This window comes from Diabrotica undecimpunctata, chromosome 8 (assembly GCF_040954645.1).
Source record: "Diabrotica undecimpunctata isolate CICGRU chromosome 8, icDiaUnde3, whole genome shotgun sequence".
Classification (NCBI taxonomy): domain Eukaryota; kingdom Metazoa; phylum Arthropoda; class Insecta; order Coleoptera; family Chrysomelidae; genus Diabrotica; species Diabrotica undecimpunctata.
This window is the reverse complement of record NC_092810.1, coordinates 106,389,450-106,416,026: the sequence shown is the minus strand read 5'-3', so window position 1 is coordinate 106,416,026 and position 26,577 is coordinate 106,389,450. Positions and strand designations below refer to the sequence as shown.

General features: G+C 33.2%; 1 protein-coding gene across 1 annotated transcript in view; it reads left to right on the top strand.

Annotated features, from left to right (window-relative positions):
- The window catches only part of prom (prominin), a 614,595-nt gene that overhangs the window by 177,164 nt on the left and 410,854 nt on the right, over positions 1 to 26,577 (top strand). The window contains exon 7 of the mRNA XM_072540698.1: positions 15,395 to 15,490. Coding sequence (XP_072396799.1) covers positions 15,395 to 15,490 — 96 coding nt within the window. The remainder of the gene's footprint in view (positions 1 to 15,394; positions 15,491 to 26,577) is intronic.

Genomic DNA, 26,577 nt, shown 5'->3' with positions numbered 1-26,577 from the left:
CTCTCCATTTTTTCCTGTCTCTAGTTCTTCCTCTTCATTCTCTGACTCCTGCCCTTTGGAGGTCTTCTTCAACTTCTTGCAGCCACTTTGATCTAGGTCTTCCCCTTCTCTTTTTTCCTCCTGGATTCCATTCCATCATTGCGTATGTCACTGCCTCATCGCCTGCTCGCCAAATGTGACCTAACCATCTAACTCTGCATTGCTTTATTTTAGTTACGATGTCTTCCTTAAGTTCTTCCTTAATTTCTGCATTTGTTCTGCTTCTATATTCATTTTGCTCTGTTCTGATTGGTCCTAGTATGGTTCTCATAATCTTTCTCTTTGCTATTCTTAAGTCTTCTTCATCTTTTTTAACCATCGTCATTGTTTCTCCTGCATATAATAATATTGGCCTAATTATGGTGTTATAAATGCTCATCTTACTTTTTTTAGTCAGTGTTTTGCTTTTAAGTAATGTTTTGTTTGCAAAATAAGCTTTATTCGCTGCTAATATTTTTTCTTTTATTTCGGATTTCCTTTCTCCGGATTTACTTATTGTAACTCCTAGGTATTTGAAGTGTTCTACTTCTTCAAACTCAGAACTTCCTATTTTGATTTTTTCTTTCATTGGTTTTTTCCCTAATCTTAATATTTTTGTTTTTTCTTGATTTAATCTTAGCCCCATTACCTCCCCTTTCTCTTTTATTTCTTCTAGCATTTCTTTCATTATTTTTCTGTTCTTTGCAATAATAGCAATATCGTCTGCATATGCAATTATTTGACCACCTCTTGTTCTGAGATTTCCTTTATTTATATTTCGTAGTACATATTCTAATACTAGATTAAATAGCGTTGTTGATAAGGCATCTCCTTGTTTCATCCCTTTATTTATAATGAATTCCTCTGTCTCTCCTCTTTGTGTCTTTATGCTTATTTTTGTAGTTCTCATTGTCATTTCTATTAATTTGCTGTCTGCTATCATTAATCCGTTCCTTTTAATTGAATCAAATGCCTGTTTGAAGTCTATGAATAACATTTCCAATTCTAATTTATACTCGTTTGCTTTTTCCATTATTTATTTTATTGTGTGTATTGCATCTATTGTAGATCTTCCTTCTGTGAATCCACATTGGTACTGTCCTACTGTCTTCTTTGTGATCTTTGATAACCTCTTTTTTATTATTGATGTCAATATTTTATATGTTGTATTTAGTAACGTTATTCCTCTATAATTTTCACAGATTTGTTGGTCTCCCTTTTTATGTACTGTTATGATCTGCCCTACCTCCCAGTCCGCTAACATTTTCTCTTCTTTCCATATATTTTTCAATAGTGCTAGTATTTTTCCTCTTAGTTCCCTTCCCCCGTATTTTATTAGTTCCATATTAATGCCATCTTTACCAGGGGCTTTTCCATTTTTGCTTCTCTGTATTACTTCATCCAATTCCTCTAATGTTGGTTCTTTTGAACTTTCGATATCTACTTCATCTGCTTCTTCTTCGTGCACCGTTTCCTCCTCATTATGCATTTCTTCTTCTGTTGTTTCCTCCGTCAAGAGCTCTCTGTAGTAATCTCTCCATACTTGTTTGTATTCTTGGTCCTCTATTATCACTATTCCCTCTCTATTTTTTATTCCGTTTGTTTTGCCCTTGTATTTTTTATTTTGTTCTTTAATTTTTTTGTAAAAACTTTTCGTATTTCTGTTTGTTCTTTCCTGCTCTATTTCCTGCATTTTTTTGTATACCCATCTTTTTTTATTTTGCCTTATCACTTTCTTAGCATTCCTTCTTAATTTTTCATATTCTTCTCTGTCTTCCTCTTTATCTGTTCTTAGCCATTTATTTCTGGCTTGCACTTTTTTTCCTGTTATTTCTCTACATTCTTGGTTATACCATTCGTTTTTTGTTTTAGCCTGACTTTTACCTATCTGCATATTTGCACCTTCTTCTATTGATTTTTTGATCGTCTCCCATTCTGTGTTTATATTTTCTGCTTTATATTTCTCTTTTATTTGAACTGTTACTGCCTCTTCATATTTTTTTCTTACTTCTTCATTACTCATTTTATTAACATTCCACTTTTTATGTTGGTTTTTTTGTTTTGTTTCAATTTTAACTTTTTGTCTTATAGTGGCTGTGACCATGTAGTGGTCTGAATCTGCACACGCACCTCTGAACGTTCTTACATCTTTTATTGACGATTGCTTTCGTTTATTAATCATTATGTGATCAATTTGACTATATGTTTTCTGATCTGGTGACCTCCATGTTACCTTATGTATTTTAGGGTGTTCAAATTTTGTTGAGCTTATTAACAAATTTGTTCTTGTTGCTAGGTTACATAGTCTTTGCCCATTGTCATTCGTATTTTCGTGTATTGTATGCTTTCCTACAATTTGTTGTAAAAAGTCCTCTTTTCCAATCTGGGCGTTGAGGTCTCCTAGTACAAATATGACATCTTCTTTGGGTATTTTTTCTATCTCCTCTTCGACCCTATCATAAAAGATTTCTTTTTCGTCTGCATTGCTTGTTTCTGTGGGGGCGTATAAATTCAAGACTGATATATTAAATGGTTTGCTGTTGACTCTAACATAGGCCATCCTTTCGCATATTGGCTTGAAATTTATAATTTTCTCTCTTAGGTGCCTTAGTATCATGAATCCCACGCCTTTTTGCCCTTGTTTCTTTCCTCCTGAATATAACATTGTAAAGTCTTGTTTGTCAATCTGTCCTGTCCCTCCCAGCGTAATTCTTGCAGTGCTGCAATATCTATTTTATACTTTTTGAGTTCTTTTTCTATTTCTAGCATTTTTCCTGGAGTTAGCATGGTTCTTATGTTCCATGTGCTTATTTTCAACTCTTTATTTTTTTTGTTCTGTTGTCTTCGTTTTTTATTTTTGTTTTCTTGTCTATCTTTCTTTATTGCACTTTTGTTGTACCCGGGTTTATCTGCAGTCATTTCCTGTTTCTTTGCCTTGTCCGTCAATGAATAATGCATCGTCTCATCCCTTGCTAGTTTTTTGAACCACCTCCATGATGGTCCTCCAGCTGGTTGGTGTTTCTATTCCATCTTCTTTTTAGACCATCTATTATAAGTTTGTTGGCTTTAATTTGGATACGTTAACCTTTCTTTATTTCATCTTTTGCTATTCTTCGTATTTCCTTCTGTATTTGTAATTCCTCTGTCGTTAGATCATTGTTTATATATATTTTTTCTTTTTTCACTTCTTTAAGTTTACTTTTGTTTTCCATAATTTTTGTTTTTTCTTCTTTGTTTGGCAGTCTGACTAAACATGTTTTATCTCCTAGTTTTACTGCTTCTTCTATATTTACGGTAATATTTAGCTCTTCTGTCATAAAATTTCCTATTACTTCTTTTAGTATTCTTCTATCTCCAGTTTCTATTGTCATTCCCTGTATTATCACATTATTTTCTTTTCTTATTCTATCCAGCCTTTCAAGGCGTCCTTTTGTCTCATTCAGATCCTTTTTGATTTGTTCATTTTCTTTCCAGATTTCACTATTCTCTTGTTTTAGTTCTGCTAGTTCAGTTTTGAGGTGCCTCATTTCTTCTCTGTATTGTTTTTGTTCCGTTTTTACTTCTTTTATATCAGTTTTTAATTCTTGTAACTCTATTGTTAAATTTTTTATCATATTTAGTATTTGATCTGTTTTGCTATCATCTTTGTGACTTTTAACTGGACTTCTTTGTACTTTTTTACTAGGTCCAAATAACAGTCCCTCTTCTTCTCTATTTCTTTTCCGATTGTCATCGGATGTATTATCATCTGAATCCATATTTTTACTGCTACTACTCGCGATAGAGCCAACCTCCCCACTCAACGCGTCGAAGGAAGATGGTTCTCTCAAGCAGTAGGTTGTAGTAATTTATTTTCACGTTTTCTTCCTGAATAAATTAATTTTCAATTAAAATAATTGTCAGTTACTTTGGAACGGTTTGATGTGGCAACGCCCACCTCTAGCTTTTAAAACTGATATAGCGTTAATTACCTGGGCCGGTTTTGTTCTTAGTTTTTTGTGTTGAGAGTAAATCAAATTTCCTTCGCCTTCCTAAATTTATCGAGGTTATGCACTTACCTCTCTTCCGATGTCTTTGCTATAATTACCATTAACACTTTTATTCTTCTATTACACACTGCACGCAAAATCAGCAAAATTATCGACTCACAATAACCAAAAATTGAAATTATTATGGAGCAGAATTTACACACGTCTATTTCTTACACTAGTGATGTGGAATCCAATAATTAATTAGTGTAGTTTATTAATATTTGTATTTTGAGAACGATTTCCAAAGTAAAAATTGAAACGTCAATAAACTTATTTTAAATTTAAATTGTGGCTTATTCCCATTAAAATAGTAGTTGCTATAAAAAATGTTTTATTACAGCGCTGAGTTATTAAAATATCACCAAAAGAAGACTTATTGACCTTAAAAATGAACACCATAAAAATAAAGATAGTTGACAGAAGTAACTACAGTTGTAAATTCAATTATCTGCTTAGCACATAACCAATAGAACCCTCGATATCCAAATAGATTCTTAATTAACTTTGGTACTATCTTTTATCTTTAGCCATTGCCCATTATATTCATTGTTGTACTCGTATCCTTGGTTAAATATATTTTTCGATTCTTAACAATTTAACAAACCAACTCCTATTTCATTTTTTATTTTAAAGTTTTAACTAAGAATACAAATACAACTACCAAACTAATTCGTTTAGTTTTGTTTTGCTCGCAAATATGGTCTAGCAAACATCACACAAACAATAATACACCTCTAAAACTTTGTTTTGTGATAAATTTATTCTATACAGGCGTTAATCGTTAAATGTCCCAATCTAAACAACAAGAGATCTGAGTAAAGAAGGAGGTAGATAAAATTATTGCGGAAAATGTTTACACCAAAAACGTGTTTTGTGAGCCAATAAAGTGAGTCGCGGGGGCTTTAATAGAAATTTTCGCGTTTTACGACAGCTATATTTTCAGTTTTGGTTGACTTATTTACCTTGGGGCATCCAAAGCTCTTAGACAAAATAATAAACTCAAAAATTAATTTAACTTCTTTTACGATAATATTATAACAAATATTTAAAAAGAAAAATGAATTCTTAGACCTTGATAGAGCAAGAGCATATCATTTCGTTAATAATATTGTCGTTAAGTCGTTTCCAATTAACGAAAAATGACTTGTGTAAATATGTAGATCCCTACAGCCCTAGTGTATTTTAAATTAAATTACCGCTGTAAATTGTTCTTGAAACTAATTAGTTTTTTTTTAACAAAAAAAAAACATTTTTACAATCATAATAATATAATGATTAATGTAACGACGCATAGTCTGCAGTCAAAGCGCAATTATTAATAATTTATTACTGATTAATAAAATAGTGTCTGATATAATAATGACTGTCTAATTGAATACAGGCAATAGCACCATGAACTTAATGTCTGCCTACTCCCCACAGGTATGGTGTGAAGAGCAGGGAAAGGAAGAATTTTTGAGAGCTCTTGATTGCGATATGCTCGTGATTCCTGTACACGAAAAGGAGAATTTATTTTCTTGGAGCTGATTTGAATAAATATATCGAAAGAGAAAGAGTGGGAATAAAAAGAGTTGGATGGGAATAAAAAAATAATGAAGGAAATTGTGTGATTACTTTGCGGATTTGGCGGTCATTATTACGTTCGTTATAAAGACTAAAGATCAGTATGTTAAATATAGTAGCGGGAGAAGGATCAGATCGATTTTATGCTGTATAGAAGAAGTCAGCTAAAAGAGGTTACCGGCTGTAAAGTGATAACCGGTGTTATTGGATACGGAAAAAAGGGTAATAAAGACGAAAGCAAGTAGGGTACCAGAAAATAAATACGTGAAAGTTAAAGGATATGGATTTGGCAATATTCTTTAAGAGTAGAATGCTAGAAAAGCTTGAGGAAAAAGATACTTTAAATGACTGTTGGAAAGCCAACAGTAAATTTGTGGTGCGAGTGGGTGAGAAAGTGCTGGAAAAAGGCCTGCTAGAGACAAAGAAACTTGGTGGGCGAACAATGAAGTGCGACAGAAGGTTAGAGAGAAGAAAGAGGCTGGAAAGAGGTATGACAGGTCTGAAATAGAGAAAGATAAACATATATACAAGGTAAAAAAAGAAGAAGGCAAAGTGCGCTGTAGCTACTGCTAAGAAAAGATATCTGCACAGCTGTATAAAGGGTTAGAAAGACCCGACGGGATAAAAAGTTTATACAGCATTGCTAACGCAAGAGACAAGTCATCAAAGATCTTGACTCACGTGCGGCAAATAAAGATTGCGGGTGGAAGAGTGTTAAAAACCGACGTTAGAATAAAGCGAAGATGGTATAAGTACTTTAGAACGTTACTATATGAAGAACACCAGAGAAGAGACAGAGGATGCGGGATCCCAAATAAGGATCTCAAATAAGAATCTAACAATTGAAAGGCCCTAGGAAAGGAAGGGGTTGATATTTTTTTGGCAAGTAATAAGTAATATATATGAGAAAGAAAGGATGCAAAATGCATGGAGAGAGTATAATAGTATCATTGTATAAAGATAAGGGAGACATTCAGGACTTTAAGAACTATAAAGGGATACAGTTAATATTGCACACGATAAAAATTTGGGCGAAAACTGTAGAGCGACGGTTAGAGAGAGAAACATAGATAGGATAATAACAGTTTGGGTTTATGCCAGGAAGAAGGACAACAGATGCCTTGTTTGCATTGAGACTGTTGATAGAGAAATACAGTAAGAAAAAAAAGGGGTGCATTTGATATTTATAGATCCTTAAAAGGCGTACGACACAGTTCTTAGACAAAAGCTATGGAAATGTATGACAGAAAAATGTGTTCCTGAATAGGGTACGAAGAGTAAGGAACAGCGAACCCTGAGAAGGCAAAAAGCTGAGCTAAATAATAAAATAAATAAAGTCACAAATATTGTTCTTTTTGTTGGTAGTTTATTTATGGTTCTTCTATTATGTTCTCAAATAACTCTTCAATACATTTGTTCGACATCGATTGACTCCATATTCTTTGAACCTACTACAATTTGGTCCTTATTGTCTAAAAATATCATAACGATAAGTATTTTCCTTGCCCACAAATCATAAGATGGTTATTATCAAAAGAATGAATATTAATTTCGCAAATCTCTGACGGAAAACCTGTCATCACTTCTTATTTTCGAGGTACTTCTTTTTATTCTAGCAACAAGTGCATGATTGTCCTTTAGCTAGAGGTAGAAACGTAGGCGATTGATTACGTTTATGAAATGGAGCTACTTACCATAGGGGATAAGTTGAAGGAAGCAATTAAAGAGCAGATTGGCTTCTGAGAAAGATCCTAGCAAGTCTCGGATATAAGATCTTTCAGAGGTGATAGTCATCTGCAGAGATCATTATCCATGTTGAGTATTTGCGAGTGGATATAATAACGTATAGCGTAAAAAGAAGACTGAAGCACCCTAGATGTTCTAAGTGCTGATCATATGACCACTTCCAAGATAACCGGAAGACAAGAGGGTCCTGCTTTAAATGTGGAGGAACTGGTCATAAATAAAGAAATTGCAAATCTGCCACTAAATGTATTGTATGCAACGAACCACACAGTGGCCCCAATAACTTTTCAAACTTTAAAGCAGTCCTTCAGGTTGCTAGAAATGCCGATGGAAATATCGCACATGCATACATGAAAAGATACTCTAAATAAACATCGGAAATGACAAAATGGTACACTAACCGATATACACTGTGTCCGTAAAGTATGGAACAAATTCTTTTTTAGCTAAACAGAGCATTTTAAGAAATAATCCTGAAACACGTCAATTTTTGATTTTAATTTGCCGTATTTTAAAATAATATTCTAATGTACAGGGTGAATTACTTTCGAGTAATGAGGTCACTGTCGTTTTTTTTTTAATGGGACACCCCCATTTTGTCTCAATTTTCTGATTACTCTAGCTGAGCTGATTCCAAAAATGTATCTCATGTTGATTCAAATTGGTACAGGATGGACAAAAATACAATAGTTTTGTGTGTGTTCATAAAGTAACGCGTTGGTTAAATTAACAATATTATCAAAAATACTTATTGTCTAGCGGACAGAATATGATGAAATACATTACTTTATAAATGTTCGAACTGCAGCCCCTGCTGTATTTGACAGTAACCCAAACGTTGTACAAATTCTTGTTGAACCTTGTTTATTGTGTCTTGAGAAATATTGTTTATTGCTGTCCGAATTCTCTGTTGTAATTCTTGAATATTTTCTGGTTTTGTTTGATACACAACATTCTTTAGATAGCCCCACATAAAGCAATCCAAAGAATTGAAATCTGGTGACCTCGCTGGCCATTCAATAGGTCCACGTCTACCAATCCACCTGTTCGGAACAATTTCATCTGGGTACCTTCTAACATCTACAGCATAATGTGGAGGGGCACCATCCTGTTGAAACCATAAACTTTCATCAAAACCTTCAGAATTAAGTCTGCCGGGAAACAAATTACGTAAAGTAGGTACGAGATACCCCCTTAAAAACTCAAAGTACGTTGCCCCGTTTAAATTACCTTTTACCATGCAATTTAACGTGAAAGTGGCCTCATCAAAAAAAATAATGTTTTGTACCAAGAGAGGTTGAGATGTATATGTACAGACAAATGTTGAGGATTCCATGGGTACAAAGAGTTATTAATGTTGAGGTACTTCGTCGCATGTGTAAACAAAAAAAATTACTAAGAATAATCAAAGAGAGGAAAATGCAATACTTGGGTCATGTGTTGAGAGGCGAAAGATATGAATTACTTCAAGTTCTGGAAGGAAAAGTACAGGGCAAAAGATCAGTAGGAAGATGCCAGAACTCGTGGCTGAAAGACCTGAGGAGATGGTTCGACCGCTCATCCGCAGAGATCTTTTGCGCAGCAGTTTCCAAAACTACAATTGCCATTTGGATCGCCAACCTTCGAAAGGAGACGGCGCAATGAGAAGAAGAAGACCAAAAGAGGGTCTCGGTGGCAGTTATCCATCATTGCTTCGCAAAATTGCATTCTTCTATCGGGATCATCTTCGTTTAACTCCTGCACAAGTTTGATTTTATAAGGATGCCATTTTTCAAGATTTAATAGTTTGTGTACCGTTGTTTTGGTAACACCGATATCGCGACTAACTTAACGCACAGAAGTGTGTGCATCTTCTTCAAAACTAAGTAAAACATCTAATGCTGTATCAGCATTTGCAGAGGGACGACCTGATTTTCGTGCATTTTCAACCATACCAGTTTCTCGAAATTTCTTTTCAATCTTGCTGACTGTTGAACGCGTTATAGGTCTTTCTGAGATATTTATCATTAAACAAATTGCACACTTCCATCTGAGTACGCGATCTGTCTCCATACCCAATCATCATGAGTATTTCAATTCTTTGCTTTACACTTACCTCCATTTCTACTTCAAATTAAATCTAAGCAATAATTAAAACATTCACAAATACCAAAAATATTGTAGTACTAAACTGTCACTGAACATCAATAAATCACTTAACAAATAATGACATTTAACAAAAACATAGCCTACTATGTTTCTTTTAAATTGATAAGAAATAATTTCTTTCATATTCTGTCCGCTAGACAATAAGTATTTTTGATATTGTTAATTTAACTAACGAGTTAATTTATGAGCACACACAAAACTATTGTATTTTTGTCCACCCTGTACCAATTTGAATCAACATGTGATACATTTTTGGAATCAGCTCAGCTAGAGTAATCCGAAAATTGAGACAAAATGGGGGTGTTCCATTTAAAAAAATTACGGTGACGTCATTACTCGAAAGTAATTCACGCTGTATATTAGAATATTATGTTAAAATACGGTAAATTAAAATCAAAAATCGACGTGTTTTAGGATTATTTCTTAAAATGCTCTGTTTAGCGAAAAAAGAATTTGTTCCATACTTTACGGACACAGTATATGAAAAAGCCATTGAGTTTGGAGAAGATCTGAACATTGTTTCAGAACCAAATAAAAATCAAGGCTGGATAGCCTGCAAAAATTCCGACTTAGCCGTATACATAGTAAACAAAAACGTATGCATTAACAAGATTATAAAAAAGAGTGGCACGTATAGGTAAAGAGAAAAAGATTAACTATTATTGCATGTTACGTTGTACCTAATATTTGCTTAATGCGTTATCAAAATAGGTCGAAAATATCATAGATGTCCCAAACATAGAGGAGTTTTATACTGAAAGGCAATCTGTTGTTTTCCGAGCAACATAGACAGATATGAACTCTGAAACGTTTGGATATTTTCAGATAACACTGTAGTATTATTTAATGAAAAACCTGGGTCGTAGGAAAAAAAAGATGGGTCGTAGGAAAGTTGTTTGTCAAAAAGCAATTTATGACAGAGATAAGTAGTCTACAATAAAATGATACTACCGCTTTTAAAGAGCCCAGAAAAATAATGATAAAAGCCCACAATGATAATGTGTTTGGCGAATCTTAAAAAATCGCCAAAAAGATCATAAACCTCCATACACTCCAAAGGGCAGAGCCCCCGTACAGCCTTTATACAGAAAAAAAAAAGAAATAGGTAACATATTATTTTCTGCTAAGCCCTCCTAAAATTTTGCCCAAAACCACGTAGATGTTTGACCTGATAACTTTTGGCTAAATAAATAGCTGTAGCAACCAAAGGCATAAAATTAAAAATAGCAGCTGGTCCTAATGGTTTGCCTGCAGAGGTAATTAACATCATCAGAAAGAAAAATCTTAAAATAATCAGTAGGATTTTTTAAGAGCTGCTCCAGAATGGCTAGATTAAACAGCCTAGATTAAATTTAACTTTAAAACCAGGGAAAGATAATAAAACTGCCAATTCCTTTAAGCCGATTTACCTTTTAGACTGACTAAGGAAATTTTATGGAAATCTAATTAAAAATTACTTAGAACAATAATTATAGAGAAACATGAGTATTTATCATTGACAGTACGGATTTAGAAAATGTAGATCCTTCATAGATGCTATAAAGGATATACACGGTACAGTAAATGTACAAGGTACAGTAACAGGTACAAGAAAAAAACGGGTGTGGCAGTCCAGTGGGACTGCCGGTAGAAGTTATACTTCTATACACGCGTTCGCCGTTAAAAATTTATATAGGAGTCAATCTGCACAATCGTTACATATGTAATGCTATAGGTAAGAGAGAGCAGAAAAAGAAAAAGAATTAGTTCTGCAGTAAAATTCATGGTTTATTTTGTTATTAATATAAAAATTACAATACAATAAATACACTGCAATATAATTCAATATAATAATACAATATAAATTAAAATGTAATATTCATAAGTATTTAAAACTGCCAAAATACATAACTTACTTTACGAATATAAAAATAAAAAACCAACAACTCGGATTATGTTGTAAATTTTCATTTTATTTTAAAATTTATGTTTTTTGCGTATATTACATATTATATTTAATAAGATTAAAGTGAGGTTTTTAAATATTTCAAAAATAAAAAAGGAAATTCATAATTGGGATTCGAACTCGTAAAGGATTTGCCAACTAGACATGACACTAACGGATTTTAAAATTGACAGTTCCCGGTAAGACAGTGATTATTTTGAAATCATCGAGTTAGAATCTATGGAGAAGCTATGAGCATATTAACGTGTGTATTAAAAACGGCGTAGGTAGGCGTGGCTAACTGTGAAACTAATATGGCGGTGGGATCATGGCCGGACTCAATTCTATTAAAACTAATATAAAAATATGACTAGTTATTCAGAAGATTTACTCATAATCTAAAAAAGTGCAATACATTTTTAATAAACTATTATTTATTTATCCCGCGGTAAACACTAAAAACACGATATATTTTACATAAAGATAAATTAATACAGTCAAATACTATTAATTTATTCTCTGAAGTACGAGCCATTACTTTGTTTACATATTTGTATACTAACCTGTAGAACGTTATTCCTGAAGATTTTTTATTAACATTGCTTCTGCCACTGCAACTACGTTGAGAACAAGAAACCATTATTATGCATTATCACAATATATTATTACAGTTTCTATAAAAGTATTATAAAACTAAAAATATTCGAAAAACAACAAACGTAAATAATCATATACGATCTGTCAAAAGTGTCAAAACAATATGGCCGAAGTGAGGTCGTTTTTAGTCACATGATGCCCTCTTCATAGATTCTAACTCGATGTTTGAAATACAAAAGCCTAAAATAATGATAAACGTTTAATTTTAAATAATACAAAACATATCACATAAATAATAATATTAATATATATTATATTATATATTATAATATATTGTATATAATATATAATATTAAATACAAAAGGAACATTTTTATTCTCGAGAGAGGAAGAGAGAGAAAATATATCTTCTGTCTCTCTCTTACTCATTATCTTACATATGTAATGGTTTCACAGATTCACTCTCATGCAAATTTCCAACGCCGACCGTGCGTATAGAAGTATAACTTCAAAAAGATGAGCTATCTTTATGATGTTTAATGTGAAAAGCGCCTTTAATTCTGCCAACTAAGGATACGTTATTACAACATTAGAAAACGCTAGAGTATGTGTGTATCTGTTAAAAATTATAGAGAGTTACCTCAACGTGAGGTAAGGTCAAGTGGGGCAACCAAGAGACCTGAAATCAACAGTAGGCGTCTTTTAAGGCGCCATTAACGCTGTGAAATGTTGTGTACAATGGTGTACTAAAAACCAACTTTGGAATGCAGGTTAAAGCTATTGTATACGTTTACGATCTAACTCTGCTTATTTATTCCAATAAAAATTGATAGCTAAAATTCTTATTAAACAAGAGCTGCAAAAAAGTCGATACGTGGAAGAAAATTCTAGATCTTCAGTTGTCAACAGAAAAACGGAAATTGTGTTTCTTTAACAGAAAAAACCGCGGCATTAACGAAAATAATGTTAAGAATTGGCAGACCAATTGGCCACAAAACAAAGATTCGCCTACAGGTAGCACATTATACCCCTTCCATATGGCGCTTTCATATGACACGAAGCTCTGACAATGACAAAATATAACGATATGCTCACAAAAGCGCAAAGAAAGCCCCTTTTAAAGGTCGCGAATGTATGCAAGACCCCTTCAACGATTTCCCTACAGGTTATAACAGGTACACTTCCTCTTCATGTCCTAGTCAAAGGAAGATAATTTGTATATAATAGAGAAAATGAACATTTACCGGAGATGAAGCTTGGAGTAAGACCACAGATGCTTTATCTGTGGCAAAACGAATGGAAGGTACAAATGAGTCTAAATCTACTAAACTAATAATCCTTGATGTGGTAACGGCAACTCATACAAGAAATATGCACACAGAAGTCCCTCCCCACTGATTGGAATATTGGAATACTTTGCACCATACACAAAAAAAGAAATATCTTTTAATGCTCTAACCACATAGGAATTGCGCTTCTAAATGCAGCGTATTAAATATTTTTTACAGTACTGTCACCGTATGGTACCATATGCAGAAAGGATAGTAGGAAACTACCAGGTTGGTTTCAGAGGTGGTAAATCGACAATTCATCAGATTGCAACCCTGAAACAAATTTTGAGAAAAACACTGAAATATGGCATTAATATTCATCACATATTTATACGTTACAAAGCAGCCTACGACTATGTGAATAGAAGAGAAATGTTCAAAGCAATGTGAACACCAAATCAGTTGGTAGATTTAACAAAACTAACTCTTAAAAAAATTGAATGTAGAGTTTGAATTCAAGGGAAAGTGTCTGATCCTTTTAAAACAAATAACGGGCTGCGCCAGGGAGACCCTCTCTCCTGTATATTATTCAATCCTCCTCTGTAAAAACTAATACGTGTGTCACAGAACACAACTTCTGGTTCAATATATAATAAATCAGTACAAATCCTGGCCTATGCTGATGCTAAGAATTACAAGAATCAGCTTCAAAAATGGGTTTAATAATAAAGACCAACAAAACGAAGTATATAAAAATAGGCACGCAACCACAAATCCTACCACCACTTGTGATAGAAAATTACCTCATCGAAGCAGTGAACGAATTTGTATACCTTGACCGCTCCTTAACACTGAAAATAATATTACTGTAGAGATAAAACGTAGAATTTGCACTACCAACAGGTGCTATTTCGGGCTCAATCTCATCCTTAAATTCACAATTATATATATGGTTCAGAGACCTTGACTCTAACAAAAAATGATGAAAATGTGTTAGGATGTTTTCAAAGAAAAGTACTAATGCGAATCTATGGAGCAGTGAATGACAATGAAGTGTGGAGAAGACGATACAACTTTGAACTTTATAGAATATACCAGGTACCTGATATCGTAAAACATAGGATAGGATGTCTGCGGTGGATAGGGCATGTCATGCGGATGGAACAAAATGACTCAGCTATAAAACGCTCCTTGATGGACTCATTGGTTAGAGAAAAAGAGGAAGACCTAGAACAAGGTTCCTTGATAACATCGATGAAGACATGAGAAATATGGAAATACGTGTTTAGCGGAGAAAGGCGATGGGTCGGGACGATTGGAGAGAAATTCTTGAGGAGGCTAGGAACAACGCAGGGTTGTACAGCCAGAATAATACTGATGGTGTAGTAACGTAATCTACATGTAGGTTTTGACGGTTTAATTATTGTGGCAAAATTAATGGAAGGCAAAAGGCTAAATCTACTAAAATAATCATCTTTGATGTGGTAACGTGGTCTACATGTAGGTTTAGACGGTTAAATTAGTTTTATACTCAACTACTTATCGACCATGTTTCCATTTCGATAAAGAAGACCGCCGATAATATATGCATAGACTGCAATGCAATTAATAAAGATATCTTTCTTTCGACATTTGGCATAACAACGGAAATTAATAAAAATAAGGAGTCGATAGAAAGAGTAAGACAAGAACAGCGTAGATAGTTTTACTGAAATTTATTCATAGTGCAGTCACGGGACTCCATACAGCCCAGCTGCATGACAGAATAGGCGACACCTGTACAGTGTGTCCTATAAATGTATTACGCACGATTTGGCATGTTTTCTCTACGGTTTTCTTAAACCGATTATTTTTCTGCAACGGCATAATAAAAAATATTTTGTTTATAATATTGGAAACATTGATAATAAATAATAAAAAAACGAAAAAATATTGGTAAATTAGCTTGACCAAACCTACTATGGCGGCCTTAGCTAGAGCTTACAGATTGTGAATCGTAGATTTAACAAAAATTAGTTATTTATATTATTATTTATATATATATATATATATATATATATATATATATATATATATATATTATTTTATTATTTTAGCTATTGTTGATCTTCTTGGTCAGCCCTACCAACAGGAACTGGCTTCAGAAGTTGGAATTGACTTAGCTTTAATAGAGCTTGAGGAACTAAAAATTAGTGAGTATATTTATTTGGTCCGATTTCTTTTATTTTAAATAATAATAGTAATTCTTAAAATGATTTGTTTTATTCTCCTTAATATTCTGGTTAATCTGCGTCCAAAGACTATAAAGAAATAGTATGACTGTTAATATGTAATACCATATATAGTGATGAGTGTCTTACCACCCGGCAAAATAGCGGAAAGGATAGAAGACAGATTAAGTTGTGAGATAGTACGAGGTAAGGCTAGTTATTAGACGTGTCTATTTGACTTCAGTCATAATTATACGGATGACCTCGAAAATATTTTATTTTAATAATTTCTGATGTTAGAATAAATGATTAAATATATTAAGATATATTATAGTAAAAAACATTAATTAGTAGCGATTTTAAATTATAAATCTTTAAGTTTATTTAATAATAAAAATAACTCAACTGAAATATTTGACTAAACTAAATAGGTATGATTAGTCCGAAAACAATTGTTCTGTTGTATGTGGAGTTGGCGTAATAGTTAGAGATGTTGTCTATTGATAAGAAGGCTGGGGTTAAATTCACACCAAGGGTAAAATTTTTGTTTTACTCAATCAAAAATAATAGAAAATATGATACATATTAGGTTACAAGTTTTCGAAAAACTCATTATTTAAAATTTATTCTTATTCCAATGTTATAAAATAGAAATACAAAATATTTCAAATTCAATTCCAGTTTTACAGTCTTCAGTTGTGAATGGAAAATAATCCATTGAAGACTGTTTAATGTCAAATCCATCACTAAATGCTCAGTGTTAATATCAATTCCTCTGTACAGGTATTGATTTTCAAAGCAATTGACGACATTGGAATGGATGCGCGCGAACAGCTACCTGCTTTATAGCTAACCAAATCATTAAGCCTTCAAGTTATCAAATAATAACACATCGAGAAGTGTTTTTTATGGTAAACGGATCTTTTTATAGAAAAAACAATTCGTGAAAAAGATTTTAACGGTAGAGGAAAAAGTGCAAATTGTTGTCTGGCATGTGAATGGATTATCAGACAACATGATTAGACAACAATTTGTAAATATATTTCCAAATAGGCCGGCTCTAGCACGATCAACAATTCAGTCTATTATACGTAATTTTTTTACTTATGGATCCGTGTTCGATCCAAGAGGAGTTCGTAGACGAAGGTAGGTAAATCCAGATTTGGAACTAAGGGACACTTTGATTTGTGCAAGTATTGAGCAAAATCCTACCCAATCAACACCTCGTCTCGGAGAACAATGTGGATTTCCAAGATTTAGAGTAGGTGAAATTTTGTAAAGACATCGATACCGTCCCTATAAACTTCATAAATCCAACGAACAATTCCCTGGGGATCAATATAGACGTTTAGTTTGTCAAACTGCAATGGAAATGTCACATTAAGATGAACATTTTTTAGAGAACGTTTTGTTCACCGATGAATGTACGTTTTCATTGCATGGCCGTCACAATTCAATTAATGCTAGGTATTGATCTCGAGGAAATCCTCGTCAGATTTATGTCGCTCGTACCCTGCGTCTTCGAAAAGTAAATGTTTGGGGAGGCATAATAGGGAATCATGTCATTGGTCCATTTTTTATAGACGGTATGTTGACTGGGCGGAAATACTTCGAACTTCTGCAAAATGAAATTGTCCCAGCCCTTTGTAATGTATCAATAAATTTCGATTTTTTGTTTTAACTTTAGTTTTTGTTCAATTTTGTTTAGTGATTTAAAGCAAAACGATCTTTGCATAATTTCAAATTCCAAAAAAAAAAATAAAAAAAAAACCACATGTGGGTTTTGAACTCTAATCGTCTGCGATGTCTGTATCGCAATGTCGAATTCTTACCACTAATCCACGAAGGATTTATAATTATTCCGTGACAAGAGTGTATGAAACTCCTCAAATCATAGTAGAAATTATTCTTGGTTAATAATTTAAAACTTTAGATTAAATAATCACTATTAATTAAATTATTTTATTCACATTTTTGCTTTATTGTGGTCAATCAGTTTTTACTTTATGCGAAATTAAAAAATGGAAATACGTCACACATTCGACGTTACTCATAATAATTATGACCGAGGTGATTTAGCTCGAATCTAACGTCTAAAGGTGTGAGACTATCGATAGTGGTAATGTAATGTAATATAAATTATAGGTTTTTCCGATTATTTCTCACCTCTACGAGTTTCATCTCTTTTTATTTCACAAGGTAACTGTGTTTTCTATCTCTTACGTTAAAAAGCCGGGTGGTAAGATACTCATCACTGTATTTTATTTAGGAATTAATAAATTTTGTGAAAAATGTTTTCTCCAGATTTTATTTAAATTGATAGACTTAATTGCTCTAATGTCACAGTATGTATTAGGTACCTTATTATTTAAGGAACAAGATAAAAACTATAAAAAAATTAACTCCTTCCCTACCAAGCTTAAAGCAGAGTTGCACAGTAAATATTTTACCAGATTTAGTTTACTTTTTTTTAGATACTTTTTTAAAATATTGTTTTTGCGTGGTTTGTTTAAATCTTTGGTGCCTTGACATAATTTTTTGTGAAAGCGACAATATTTTTTATATCATTAGTAAAAACCAGAACCACGCTGAAATTCCACTAGTCACTTATCGAGCAGCACCTATATTTCCAGGTTAATGAATCACTAAACCTAACCTAACCTAACCTAACCTAACCTAACCTAACCTAACCTAACCTAACCCAATAGGTTTTTTTGAGCGGTCCAAGCTAACTTTCTGTTTACTTTTCCGCTCCATTTGAAGCCATTTTTCTACATAGTTTGGTAGGTACTGCCTCAATATGCACATATTCAATGTTGTTTTTGTACTGTGAATGTGTTGTTGTAACTGACAGAGATTTGCACAGAATATCAGTGCTTGTTAAAACTTTGGGGTCAGTCTGATTTCTTTGCTGCTGCGTATTATCATGATCGTTACAATTTTTGATTCATGATCATCGGAACCTTAGTCAGGCTCAGATCTATAATTGTCTATTATTATGTCGTCCTCAGAACTATCATTTTGATCGTCGAGCTCAAAATCTAAAAGACTCTCAATTATTGTCTTCAGTTCTGTTTGGGTGAATGGTCTGTGAGACTTATTATCCATGTTTAAACTGAAAGTAAAAGCTCCTTTCAAACCATAACTACATCAATAACATAAATTACTTATGGAAATAATATTTTCAGATCGATGTAAAAATATAATGGTAATACTACCCAGGGTACAGCTGTACCCCAAAAACAACGCACATGTTAAACAAAATTACTAATGACTAATCGACTGCAACATAACAACTGACTTGCTTAAAGAAGAAATTACTCGAGCGTGCGGTATGGCGCTAGTGCCAAAAGTAAAAAAATTACAGGACTTTCACGACAGCCTAGGAAACAACTGTACTCCGGGTAGTAATGCAGGATTAAATCGTCTACGGTTCTTCGGTTCTTTGTTTGATAAACGATTGCTTTTAAAAACCCCATACAAAAAAATCTAAGGATGGTAGTAAAGGCGATCTTGGAGGTCATTGGACGGGTCCATTAGTTCCAATTCATTCGTTTGGAAATGTGGCATTAAGGTTGATTATTACAATATCGCTGTTATGTGGTGGTGTACCATCTTATTGCCGTACCATAATTCCTCTTTAGCATTAAGCAATATTTTCCAGTTACAAAGGTCAGAAAATTCATATATTATTGATCATTAAAATATTTTTTTTAAAAATAATAGACCTATTTAACGCCTATTAAGTAACCCACACCAAAAACTAAATCTAGTTTAAAAGCGAGTTTCCCGAGAAAGAAATGAGCTTCATTACTCCACAAAATTCTAGTTAAAAAATCATGAGTGTCTTGTATCATCACTTGCATTAAGGCGATAAAAGTTAGTATTCAATCCGAATCAGTGGATCAAATACAGTTTAAATGGATGGTACTGGTGATTTGTTAAAATTTTTACTGCTCAAAAATGAACCTTGCCGCATCTTCTCCTTAACCATAGCAAAAGTTGCATAAGACTGTGTCCTTATTTCGAGAAAGCGTTCCGTGAATGAATCTTGAGCATTTCAAGCACTTTTTCTACATTCACCATAAAATAACAACATATCTATTACCTAAGTATTCATTAGGTATGAATGGGAAAGTCATTTTTACTACTTCATGAACTCACGATATTTCAAAATTCTGTTTTAAAACTACAACGAACGTATTAGTGAGTGAACAAATGAAATTGAACTAGTTATTACTATTTATAGTTGTCAAAAAGCGATTTAAATAAAATCTCAAATACAACTTGATTTTCTTGCAAATTTGTAAAAACTATAAAAATGTGCTAGTTTCAGGTTAATTTTAAGATTAAAAATGCCGCGTTTCATTGAAAATTTAGCGTATTCATTAAAGTCCATTGTGATACACGCTTGCATTTAGAATAGAAAAGCCTTTCGTTTGACCTAACTTTCACTCCTATTATTAATATATTTTTTTTTGTGATATGACAGCGCCCGTGATGAAATTACAGATTTTATGTATATGTTACGGTTAGAGTAGATAATCTGGTAATTGTATACAATTACCAAGAATTGTATAAAATTACCAGAGCCGACGGTAAATGTAGGAAATATTTTTGAAAATCCCTTTATTGTCTACTTTTACCAGTAATTGTATATATTTTCCAGAGAATCTTGGTAAAAATTATAACGATCGACACACAAGCACAATACCTCTGTTTACCTCGTGCATAACTAGTCTTCAGTCAGCAATGTTGATTGAGACATCAAAAATGTTTCTATCCTGATTTCACATGTGCTTCGTGTTTTTTAATGAACAATAATGTTACCTAGTGTGGTAGCGAGTAGATACTCTTGTACGATCCCGGTATGAGATAGATCTACGTAGAGCCATGACTATCCCCCAACCCGTGCCGGGGGAAGTCATGTCCCCATCCCAAGATCCCTAGCAAAAACAAATCAGTAAATAAACAAAATCATTAAGAAAAAGATTAAAGAAGCAAAATAATCATGGCTACAAGATCAATGCATAGAAATAGAATCCCTAAAACAGAAGCATGATACTTTTAATCTACATAGAAAAAATCAAAAACTTAACGGGAGGAAACGGATCACGAAGTCATAACTTGATACTAGACAAGCACAACAATCTGCTCTACGAAAATGAGAGAGTACTTGAGAGATGGAGGCAATACATGGAAGAATTATTCAAGAAAGAGCAAGAGACAGAAGTTAGTATTTCTGGATGTTCAGGACCAGAAATAACGCTCAGTGAAGTTATTAATAACATAATATTGTTATAAAAAGACTAAAAACCAACAAAGCACCTGGACCTGATAACATACAAGCTGAAATATTAAAACTATTAAAAAACAACCAACTCAAACTTCTAACGAGTCTATTGAACAAAATCTATGAAACTGCAGAATTTCCCACAGATTGGCTAGTTTTCACCTTCATCCCTCTCCCCAAAAAGGCAAATGCCACCAGATGCTCTGATTACAGAATTGTAAGCTTAATGAGCCATGCACTTAAAATACTTCTTTCTGTTATTCACTCTCGCATATATAGAAAACTTGAAGAAAACATTAGCAGTGTTCAGTTTGGGTTTAGAAGCGGACGCGAGAGGCCCTATTTTCCATACAAGTATTGATACAAAGAGCTCGAGACGTAAATTGCAAAGTCTACGCATAATTTATAGACTTTGAAAAAGCATTTGACAAGGTGCAACATCAAAAATTATTTCGGATACTGAAATAATCTAGTATTGATGACAAAGATTTATGCCTAATTAAAAATTTATACTTACAGCAAAGGACTGTACAAGTAGACAACGAAACCTCACAAGAATTTACAATAAAACGAGGAGTACGTCAGGGCTGCATTTTATCACCAACGTTGTTCAATACTTACTCGAAAATGCTGTTAAGGGAAGCTATTAATGGTTTAAGAAAAGCTATAAAAATCAATGGTAAAAAAAATTAAGATATGCTGACGATACGGTTTTGATTGCTAATAATGCGGAGGATCTGCAAATATTAATAGATCGTATAGTGGAAGCCTGTGGCATGAAATTAAACTGTAAGAAGACCAAATTCTTGTAGTAAGTAAAAATGACGCAATACAGCACCAATTCACAGCTAATAATGAACCCTTGAAAATAATCGACAAAATTACATACCTTGTATGCAGCCTAAATAAGGAATGGGACCACTCATAGGAAATAAGATGTCGTATAGAAAAGACGAAGCTGTCTTCAATCGCCTCAGGAAGATTTTATGTAATATACACCTGAAAATGTATATAAGAACACGAGTCTTGAGATGCTATGTGTTTTCTACCCTTTTGTATGGAGTCGAAGCCTGGACTTTGAAGGAGACAACATCAAAACGATTAGAAGCCTTCGAAATGTGGTACTACCGCCGCATGCTCAGAATTTCCTATATCCATCATGTTACAAACAACACCGTAATTCAACGTATGAATAAAGATCTGGAAATTATGCGTATCGTGAAAATCAGAAAGATGACATACTTAGGGCATGTGATGCGCAATGAGAAGTATCAAATAATTTAACTGATTTTGCAAGGCAAGATACGGTTTTACTTATACAGTTTTACTTACAAAAGAAAAGTAACAAGTTTATTAAACAATATACATGTAAGTAAAATTAAAACTTGTGGTAAAATACCGGATGACTACAATCGGTTAAAAAAGTATGACATCATGAAGGTTGGGAAAACTGAAAAACTAATTTGCCCCTTAAGTAAAGATGTACAGAATGTTTTATTTTGTTTATTTGGAAGAACTTTTTAAATTAATTGACGGAGCACATAAATTTATTGGTACTTGGAGGTAGAACAAGAATGTTGAATGATTAACAACAGAAGTTTAGAACATAACTGCAGAAATTATAACGATATATTTGGATATGTGTCAAACTTACCAGAAAAAATCCTAAGTTTCTAACAAAGGTAGAATAGTGAAACCTATACTGTCAAAATAAATGAGTAGTAGATGTCAAATATAGTTGATAGATATGCAATTTTAAACAGATACTAAATTTAAATTCATTTTTGTCTATCAATAGCATTTAAGAAAGTTTGTACAAGTACAACCGTTAAAAACTTAACGTGCAAAGTTGCATTAGTTCTTCTTGACTTATTTTGGGCCTTTGGAGCATTTTTTAACCCTTAACTGGAGACGTGCCGTCTGACAGACTACAGCATAAAGAATTTTTAACACCCTGTACAAATAACTCCGCCCATCGGCACATCATATCATCTATTCTTTATATTATTCGTTGACTATTAGTGACCCGACTTAGGTAAAGAAATACGCACATCTGGAAAAGTTATAACCGAAAATCAGTTTTAGTTAGTCTGTTAGATGGCACGTCTCGGTTCAGGTTACATTTTGTTTCATTGAAAACGTCGCGTATTTGTTACAATCATGATCGGTCCATCAAAAAATATCCGTTTTACCGATGCTGATTTTGAAGATACAGCTTTGAAGTGGTTTGACGAATTAGATAGTGACGCTAGTGATGTTGATCGAGTACAAGATGATGTTTATTTGGAATCTGATAGCCAGACGGATTCAGAAATTTCTACGGAAAGTGATGAAGAAAATATTTCGGAAGAAAATATAGTTGAGGCTAATAATCAAACATATTTCTACGGAAAAAACCGATTCAGGTGGTGTAAATCTGAAGTCCGACCAGTGTCACGTACAAGGAAACATAATTTAGTAACAAAAATTCCCGTCCTAAAAATAAAAGCACGAAGTCTTGGAGAGGAAGCTGATCCTCTAAAGGTATGGCAGTTATTGTTTGACGAAAATATATTATTATGTGTTCTTCAGTGGACCAATCATAAATTGAATTTAATCAAAATAAAGTATAATGATTCAAATAAACATGACCTCAAGGATATTGACATAACGGAGATGAAAGCTTTCATAGGACTCCCCGTATATTCTGCGGTATTCAAATCGCACCATGAGAATATAAAAACGCTTTTTGCAACAGATGGAACTGGCAGGAAATTTTTAGAACTGTCATGAATCAAAAGCGTTTTGCAGTCATTTTATCAGTTCTTCGTTTTGATAATCCCGATGATCGAGAAGAAAGAAAAAAACATGATCCAGAAGCAGCAGTTTCTTATATATTCAATTCTTTTATTGAAAATTGTCAAAACGCATATGATCTAGGTCAATCGGCAACTGTTGATGAAATGCTTGTCAGTTTTAGGGAAAGGTGCCTTTTTAAAATATATATGCCTAATAAGCCATGTAAAAATGACATCAAAATAATGGCTCTTACTGATGCAAGAACCAGTTATTTCTATAACGGGTATATATAATGTGGCAAAGACTCGGACGGCTTAAGTCTTTTACCCGAAGAAAAAAAAATACTCAAAACCAACACATGAGTATTGTCTTGCGGTTAAGTAAACCTTTAATTGGCAGCAACAGAAACATAACTGCGGACAACTGGTTTTCGTCATTAGAGCTAACAGATGTTTTGCTTAAAACTAAACTAACGTATGTAGGAACTTTGAAAAAGAACAAAAACCAGAGAACCTGGTTCTAGTGTTTATGGATTTAGAGAAGAGTTTACAATGGTATCTTATGTGGCCAGAAAAAACAAAGCTACAATTTTAATATCATCAATGCATCATAGAGCCTGTAATGATTCTTCAATAGAAAAACCAGAAATAATTTCATATTATAATGCCAACAAAGGAGGTGTAGACTGCATCGACGAAAATGTGCTAAAAGTTCGTGTAGTCGAAGAACTAGCAGATGGACTCTTGCTGTTTTCTTTCGTATAATAGATATTGCTATTGTTAATGCATACATACCGCACCAAAGTTACAAAAACAATTCTAAAATTCAAGAAAAATCTACTTTTGCTAAAATATTAGCAAAACAATTAGTAGAAGATCATATGAAGCGAAGAATGGGTAATTTACATATACCGCGACTAATTTGTGCTAGTATAGCGAGTATTCTTGGAATTCCTGAGAATAACCAAGTAGATGATAACGAGCCATTTGTACTAGAAAAGCGAAAAATATGTTATTTGTGCCCTCGCAAGAAGAACCGTATTACAAAATACCTTTGTGACCGAGGTAGAAAACCTGTGTGTGTTCAGTGTACGAAGCCAATTTGTACCAATTGTATGTAACTTTTACAGTTGCTGGACATTTTTTTCAACATCAAAATAATTTCGCGAGTTAATTTTTACGTAATCCTGTATATGTTAGTGCCTTTCATATAAAAAAACTGACTTGATGTATATTTATTTTTTCACTGTAATGAAAAGTAAAACATGTGACTGTCACGAACTGTAAATGATTAGCTGCTAGAAAGTCGTAGTTATTTTTTTATCCTTCTGATAATATTTTAAGTTTCTTACTGTGTTCAATAGCAAATACAAACAGCTTTTAGAGTACTATTAAATACATTAAAAAAGTTTGTAAGTTTAGTTCTTATCCCCTCTCCTACATTGTAGTCTGTCAGACGGCATGTCTCTCTGTGTGTATTAAAATTGGGTCTCTCCAGTTAAGGGTTAAAGCAATGGACGTGAATTCTTCAACAGAATTATAGAAGAACTGTGCTTCATATGGAAAGATTTGAAGATAGTACACGGTAAGCCAAGACACAGTAATTTACAAGGATCTGTTGAAAGTGCGAATCAAGACATTAAAAATATACTAAGTTCCTGGTTTTAAAGCAAATAAACAAACAAATTGTCAGAGGGTATATGATTTGTACAATTTGCCAAGAACCGAGATTACCATTCTGGCATTAATTGCAGTCCGTATGAAGCTATGTTTGGGGTTTCTGCTAACATTGCTTTAAAAACTTTATCACTATCAGAAGATACTTGCTGGAATAAGTCGAAGAAACTGAGTCAGGTTAATTCTAAAGAACGTGAAAAAGTAGAAGTGGATGAACCAAATGAGCTTCTAATAGAAGAAGAACCAGAATAACCTAAGCAACCATCAGTGAATAAATCTAATACGATTCTAAAAGAACTATTTAATTCTAATCAAATTTCAGAGGGGCAAGATTCTGTTGCAATTGAACGGACACGTGCAATGGAAGGTCTTGAAAAGCAAGCGAAGAAAATGCTTAAAAGATCAAACTTAAAATTTCCCCCTGGTAATGTCACTGATACGGTAAAATTAACAGTGTCAAATGTTAACAGGGCACAAAGTGATTCCAGAAATGTTTTGGTTGTTATTATCCGTATTTAAAATTAATTATACAAATTTAGTACTACAGAAGGGCGACTGCCATAGTTGTATACTGTCGTGTTAAGGTAAAAGGCAGTAAGTCTTGCTTTTACAAAGGGTTTGGTGCACATTGATAGTCAACTTACACCAGAAATAGCAATGTCAAAAAGCAGTAAATAACAAAGTATCTCTCAATGTGATGGTAACAGACAGTATCTAACGTAATAACTAATTATTGCTGTTTGCCTACACAAAGACCTGGAACACAATTTTTAATTTGAATGTAAACGGCTGTATCTACTTAGTAAGTAAAGTAGATACTGCTATTTTCCTTCGCATTTGTATTTTAAGTTTGTATTATAATATCATGACATAAGGCAGTATCTTCTCAGATACTGCCATTTGCTTAAACATCGCCTGATTTAATATCCGTAAAAATAAACACATGTCATAATTTAATAGTTTAATTTGCAGTTTCAGACCGTACTTGGACTTGTTTAGTCTACCGTGTGGAGTGTGTGTAAGGTGTTGTATTTTGTGGAGTGCACCAACTGTTTAAATAACATGTTTACCTCACGGGGTAAATATTTAGTGTCTTTGGTAACACAAGCAGACGTATCAGCTCAAGACAGTAGGTACTAAACTTAAGGCTTTTTTGTTATAAACGAGTAATATGTCTACACCAGTTTTTGCTACAGTACCAATTTTTATTATATTTATAATTTTATTTTGTTGTTTACTATTGATGTATATTGTATTGTTCTTTTTTAGTTTTGTCTAATATCTAGTTCTCTAATTCTTTGTGTTAATTGTATTTTATTTGT